The sequence below is a fragment of the Chiloscyllium plagiosum genome, chromosome 7 (genome assembly GCF_004010195.1).
Source record: "Chiloscyllium plagiosum isolate BGI_BamShark_2017 chromosome 7, ASM401019v2, whole genome shotgun sequence".
In the NCBI taxonomy this organism is placed as follows: Eukaryota; Metazoa; Chordata; class Chondrichthyes; order Orectolobiformes; family Hemiscylliidae; genus Chiloscyllium; species Chiloscyllium plagiosum.
Window position 1 is genome coordinate 116,742,104 of NC_057716.1, and position 6,000 is coordinate 116,748,103.

The 6,000-nt window shown below is 45.7% G+C and overlaps 1 protein-coding gene across 8 annotated transcripts in view; it reads right to left on the reverse strand.

Moving 5' to 3' along the window:
• akap11 (A kinase (PRKA) anchor protein 11) overlaps positions 1-6,000 on the reverse strand; it is a 104,597-nt gene that overhangs the window by 82,226 nt on the left and 16,371 nt on the right. For all 8 annotated transcript variants that reach the window (XM_043694429.1, XM_043694438.1, XM_043694432.1 and 5 more), the window contains one exon: positions 2,226-2,336. In XM_043694429.1, the coding sequence (XP_043550364.1) occupies positions 2,226-2,336 (111 nt within the window). The remainder of the gene's footprint in view (positions 1-2,225; positions 2,337-6,000) is intronic.

Consider the following 6,000-nt stretch of genomic DNA (forward strand, 5'->3'; position numbering starts at 1 on the left):
CTTTCCTATTCATGTACTCATTCCAGATGCTTTTTAAGTGCTGCAATTGCACTAACCTCCACCATTTCCTCTGGCAGCTCATTCCATACATGCACTACCCTCTGCATGCAAAGGTTGCCCCTTAGGTCTCATTTATGTCTTTCCTCTCTCACCCTAAACCTATGCCCTCTAGCTCTGGATTTCCCCACCCCAGGGAAAAGATTTTGTCTATTTATCCTATCCATGCCTCTCATGATTTTGTAAACCTCTATAAGGTCACCCCTCAGTCTGCGACGCTCCAGGGAAAATAGCCCTAGCCCATTCAGTCTGTCCGTATAGCTAAAACCCTTTAACCCTGGCAAAGCCCTTTAACCCTGGCAATATCCCTGTAAATCTTTTCTGAACCCTTTCAAGTTTCACAATATCCTTCTGATAGGAAGGAGACCAGAATTGCACACGATATTTCAAAGTGGCCTAACTGATGTCCTGTACAGCTGCAACATGACCTCCCAACTCCTATCCTCAATGCTCTGACCAATAGAGGGAAGCATCCTAAATGCCTTCTTCACTATCCTATCTACCTGTGACTCTACTTTCAAGGAACTATGAACCTGCAGTCCAAGGTCTCTTTGTTCAGTAACGCTCCCCAGGACCTTACCATTAAGTGTATAAATCCTGCTCTGATTTGCCTTTCCAAAATGCAGCACCTCACATTTAATTAAATTAATCTCCATCTGCCACTCCTCAGCCCAATGGCCCATCTGATCAAGATCCCGTTGTACTAGGAGTTAACCTTCTTCACTGTCCGCTACACCTCCAATTTTGGTGTCATCTGCAAACTTAGTAACTAAATCTCCCATGTTCACATCTAAATCATTTATATAAAATGACGAAACACAGCGGACTCAGCATTGATCCTTGTGGCACAACACTGGTCACAGGCCTCCAGTCTGAAAAACACCAATACCCTCTTTCTTCTACCTTTGGGCCAGTTCTGTATCCAAATGGCTAGTTCTCCCGACATTCCATGAGATCTAGCCTTGCTAACCAGTCTACAATGAGGAACCTTGTCGAACGCCTTACAGAAGTCTACATTGATCACGTCCACCGCTCTGCCCTCATCAATCCTCTTTGTTACTTCTTCAAGAAACTCCATCAAATTCGTGAGACATGATTTCCCATGCACAAAGCCATGCTGACTATCATATTCAGTCCTTGCTTTTCCAAATACATGTAAATCCTGAGAGTCACCCAAGCGTGAAACTCAGGTCCCTGCTGCTGTGAGGCAACACTGAACCACCAGGCCATCCTTGGCTTCGAGCAGAGCACAATGCAGTATCATCAGTTTAGATTTCTCCAATGAAGAGTTGATACTGACAATATGGTGTATTTGATGAAAAAAATGGATCATGGTTTGATTGCAAAGCACTTAAAAATTATGAAGGGGTGAAAGAGGGTTGATAGAAACAGTGATTGAGGTGTACCGAACTAAATTAAATCCAAGATTCAGAAAGCAAGAGAAACCCTTCTACGGAAGATTTGCGAGGCTGTAAATTGCACAAGCTGAGTTAGTAACTGAAGCAGATAGCAGGTCACCTATTTAAGGACAGGTCAGGTAGATAGTTGAAGCAAGGTAGGAGAAACAGACAATGCAATAGCAAGCACAGAGTAGGATTCTACCAAGTTAAGATGAACATTAACAGAAGTTGCTTGGGTCAGACATTTGGCCACAACGTTCCAATTTCAACAGTTGGAGTATATTTTCTTCCTTGCCATTCTCTTGCATATGCTTAATTTGCTTCCAGCAATCCTGTACTATTTATCAGATGTTGAACATTTTTCCTTTACTAAACCTTTCGAAATTGGTGCATCTTCACACGGTACTGTCAGAACATATTATGAATTGAATATTTCTGTTGCTGTATAAACTACCCAAAGAATAAGCAATTCAAATTTTGTAAGGCAGTCTCCCAAAAGAGAATAATGTTGGCACAGTGAGATTGCACTCACACGCGGGGAGACTGCATTAGGAACTGGATCACAGGGAGACTTTAGGAGCCAGGTTCACACAAGCAGACTGCTTTAGTAGCCAGGTTCACATCGGGAGACTGCAGTATGTTCCCATTTACACTGCATCTAGCAACGTACCATAGGCCACATCTCTGTGGCATATAACCTCACACTACAGAACTCATGACTGTCCAATATTCTAAGATGTTTAACTATTAAAAGCTCAACATACAAACCTCAGTAATGTTGTCATTTCCCTTCCAATGCTGACCAAGTGTAACATTACACAGTTGCCTCATGCTCTGTAGCAAGGTCTTCATTGAAAATTGGTGTTGGCTGCTCAGCATCTACAAAACAGCAAAACAACAACATTTCAGTTTCTTTGATCACACTAAAGAAGAAAGGACACTAAGGAATGGTTCAGTGACATGACCAACTCAGATAAATCCATAGACTGGGCAAAGAGAACACAATTAGGAGATGACTTCTTCAATTTAAAGGGAAATAGTGGTTAAGAGTTTCAAGATTCAGTCTGTTTGATACAGTTAAATCAACGATCAAGCTTTGGCTGAGGTCCTTAACCATTTACTAAAAATGTTCCCTGATCTTGCACCAATGAGGAGGCTTGCTCCCTAAACTGTTGCAATGATGTGAATTTTAAAATGTATAATCACGTTTCCTGTCATAGGCATGTGACATCCTGGAATTGCTGCAGATAATGGAGATTCCCTGAGTGCGTTTCCTTCTTACCTGGAGCAGAGAAATAGCCCAACCTAATAGAGACATGGCAGACTGGCTCCAGGAGCTGTACTAATAGCTCCTGTTAACTTGCCACTTGGATTGTTCCAACGCCCCTCCCTCAAGTCCCTCCTCCCTACCTTTTATCTTAGCCTGCTTGGCACACTTTCCTCATTCCTGAAGAAGGGCTCATGGCCGAAACGTCAATTCTCCTGCTCCTTGGATGCTGCCTGACCTGCTGCGCTTTTCCAGCAGCACATTTTCAACTTGGATTGTTTACCCATTTCAGGGCTTACCCCCACATAGGACACCACCTCCAAGACAGACAGAGAAATAGCCCTTACGAAAGTGCAAATCACTGTGCAAAACTACACAATGTGTAGCCCACACTCATATCCAGAAGCTAGTCCAGCAGTTTCAATGTCAACGTCAACTGAGACCATCTTTTCCCATGCATTCAAGGAACAGACAGCCCTTCTCCATAGTTCAATAAAGAATTGCAAATAACTGTCAAGCACATTGACCCCCAGCTGAAAGATTACCTCTATTTTGCTGTTGCTCATTCAAAAGTGTTAATTTTAAAGCTGAAAGCTACATGTTGGAATACACAGCACTATTGAGCAGGCAGTGACACCAATGAGCAGGACAGAGATTTGATATTTGTAATAAACTATAGCTATGGTTAGGTAGTTGGTCAGCCTATTTCGCTCACGTTATTCCATCAGCCAGATAAATCTAGGACTTTGCATTCTTCAGTTACATTATTAACATATGTTGCAGCTCAGTACTGTGGGGCTTTAGAATCAGTGGGCTTTCCCATCTGAGCTGTAACACTGATAAAGAAATGCAGCATTTAAGATACTATGTAATTATCAGTGATTGACTAGATTGTAATAGTTTTTTCCCCAAATTTATGGATTTGTTCCAAAATGAGACAGAGATCATCAGCAAGTTGGAAACAAGAACCAATAGAAACAGAGGGTTATCACTTCAGTTCAGAACCAAATTCAGTTGTACGGTGCTTAATAGTAGGATAAATTACATAGAATCCCTAGTGTGGAAACAGGTTATTCAGCACAACAGGTCCACACCGATCCTCCGAAGAGCATCCCACCCAGTCCTACTCCTCCATCCTATCCCTGTAGCCCTGCACTACCTATAGCTAACATACTCAACTGACACATCCCAGGACACTGGGCAATTTAGCATGGCCAATCCACCCAACTTGCGCATCTTTTGATTGTGGGAGAAATCTGGGGTATCTTGGTCACCCGAGGGTGGAAGTGGACCCAGGTCCCTGATGCTGTGAGGCAGCAGTGTTAACTGCTGAACCACCGTGCTGCCCATGCAGCCAATCAATCTAAATGGTGTTCCTAATTGGTCCTGCAACTGCATGTTAGTTTTCAGTGAATTATATCAAGTTCTTCCAGGTTCCTCTGGATATCCACATGTCCCAATCTCTTATGATTAAAGAAATACGCTGCATATTTTTTTCTACTGAAGTGGATAACTTCACATTTTCCCACATTACATTCCATCTGTCATATTCTTGCCCACTCACTCAGTCTGTCTACACCTCTCTGAAGTCCCTTTGCATCCGCCTCAAGCTACCCTACTTTTGCAAATGTGAGTACAGGAGCAAAGATGATTACTGCTATAATGGACCACTTTGGTGAGACCACAATCAGAGTATTTTGAATAATTGTGGTCTTCTTATCTAAGGAGAAAGTGAGGACTGCAGATGTTAGAGATCAGAGCTGAAAAATGTGTTGCTGGAAAAGCGCAGCAGGTCAGGCAGCATCCAAGGAGCAGGAGAATCGACATTTTGGGCATAAGCCCTTCTTCAGGAATGAGGAGGGTGTGCCAAGCAGGCTAAGAGAAAAGGTAGGGAGGAGGGACTTGGGGGAGGGGCATTGGGAATGCGATAGGTGGAAGGAGGTTAAGGTGAGGGTGATAGGCCGGAAAGGGTGTGGGGGCGGAGACGTCGGGAAGAAGATTGCAGGTCAAGAAGGTGGTGCTGAGTCCGAGGGTTGGGACTGAGATAAGGTGGGGGGAGGGGAAATGAGAAAGCTGGAGAAATCTGCATTCACCCCTTATGGTTGGAGGGTTCCTAGGCGGAAGATGAGGCGCTCTTCCTCCAGGCGTCATGTTGCCATGGTCTGGTGATGGAGGAGGCCAAGGACCTGCATGTCCTTGGCGGAGTGGGAGTAAAGCGTTCAGCCACGGGGCGGTTGGGTTGGTTGGTGCGGGTGTCCCAGAGGTGTTCTCTGAAACGTTCCGCAAGTAGGTGGCCCGTCTCCCCAATGTAGAGGAGGCCACATCGGGTGCAGTAAATGATGTGTGTGGAGGTGTAGTTGAAATTGTGACGGATATAGAAGGATCCCTTGGGGTCGTGGAGGGAGGTGAGGGGGGAGGTGTGGACACAAGTTTTGCATTTCTTGCAGTTGCAGAGGAAGGTGCCGAGAGTGGAGATCTGGTTGGTGGGGGGTGTGGACCTGACGAGGGAGTCGCGGAGGGAGTGGTCTTTCTGAAACGCTATTAGGGGAGGGGCGGGAAAGATATCCTTGGTGGTGGGGTCTGTTTGGAGGTGGCAGAAATGACAATGGATGATACGATGTATCTGGAGGTTGGTGGGGTGGTAGGTGAGGACCAGTGGGGTTCTGTCCTGGTGGCAATTGGAGGGGCGGGGTTCAAGGGCAGAGAAGCGGGAAGTGGAGGAGATGCAGTGGAGAGCATTGTCAACCACGTCTGAGGGGAAATTGCGGTCTTTGAAGGAGGCCATCTAGGTTGTTTGGTATTGGAATTGGTCTTCCTGGGAGCAGATGCGGTGGAGGCAAAGGAATTGGGAATATGGGATGGCGTTTTTACAGGGGACAGGGTGGGAGGAGGTGCAATCTAGGTAGCTGTGGGAATCGGTCGGTTTATAATAAATGTCCATGTTGAGTTGGTCGCCCGAGATAGAAATGGAGAGGTCTAGGAAGGGGAGGGAGGAGTCTGAGATGGTCCAGGTAAATTTGAGGTCGGGGTGGAAGGTGTTAGTAAAGTGGATGACCTGTTCAACCTCCTCGTGGGAGTACGAAGTAGCGCCGATACAGTCATCGATGTAGCGGTGGAAAAGGTGGGTGTGGTGCCAGTGTAGCTGCGGAAGATGGACTGTTCCACATATCCGACGAAGAGGCTGGCATAGCTGGGGCCCATGCGGGTGCCCATGTCTACTCCTTTGGTTTGGAGGAAGTGGGAGGATTGGAAAGAGAAGTTGTTCAGAGTGAGGAC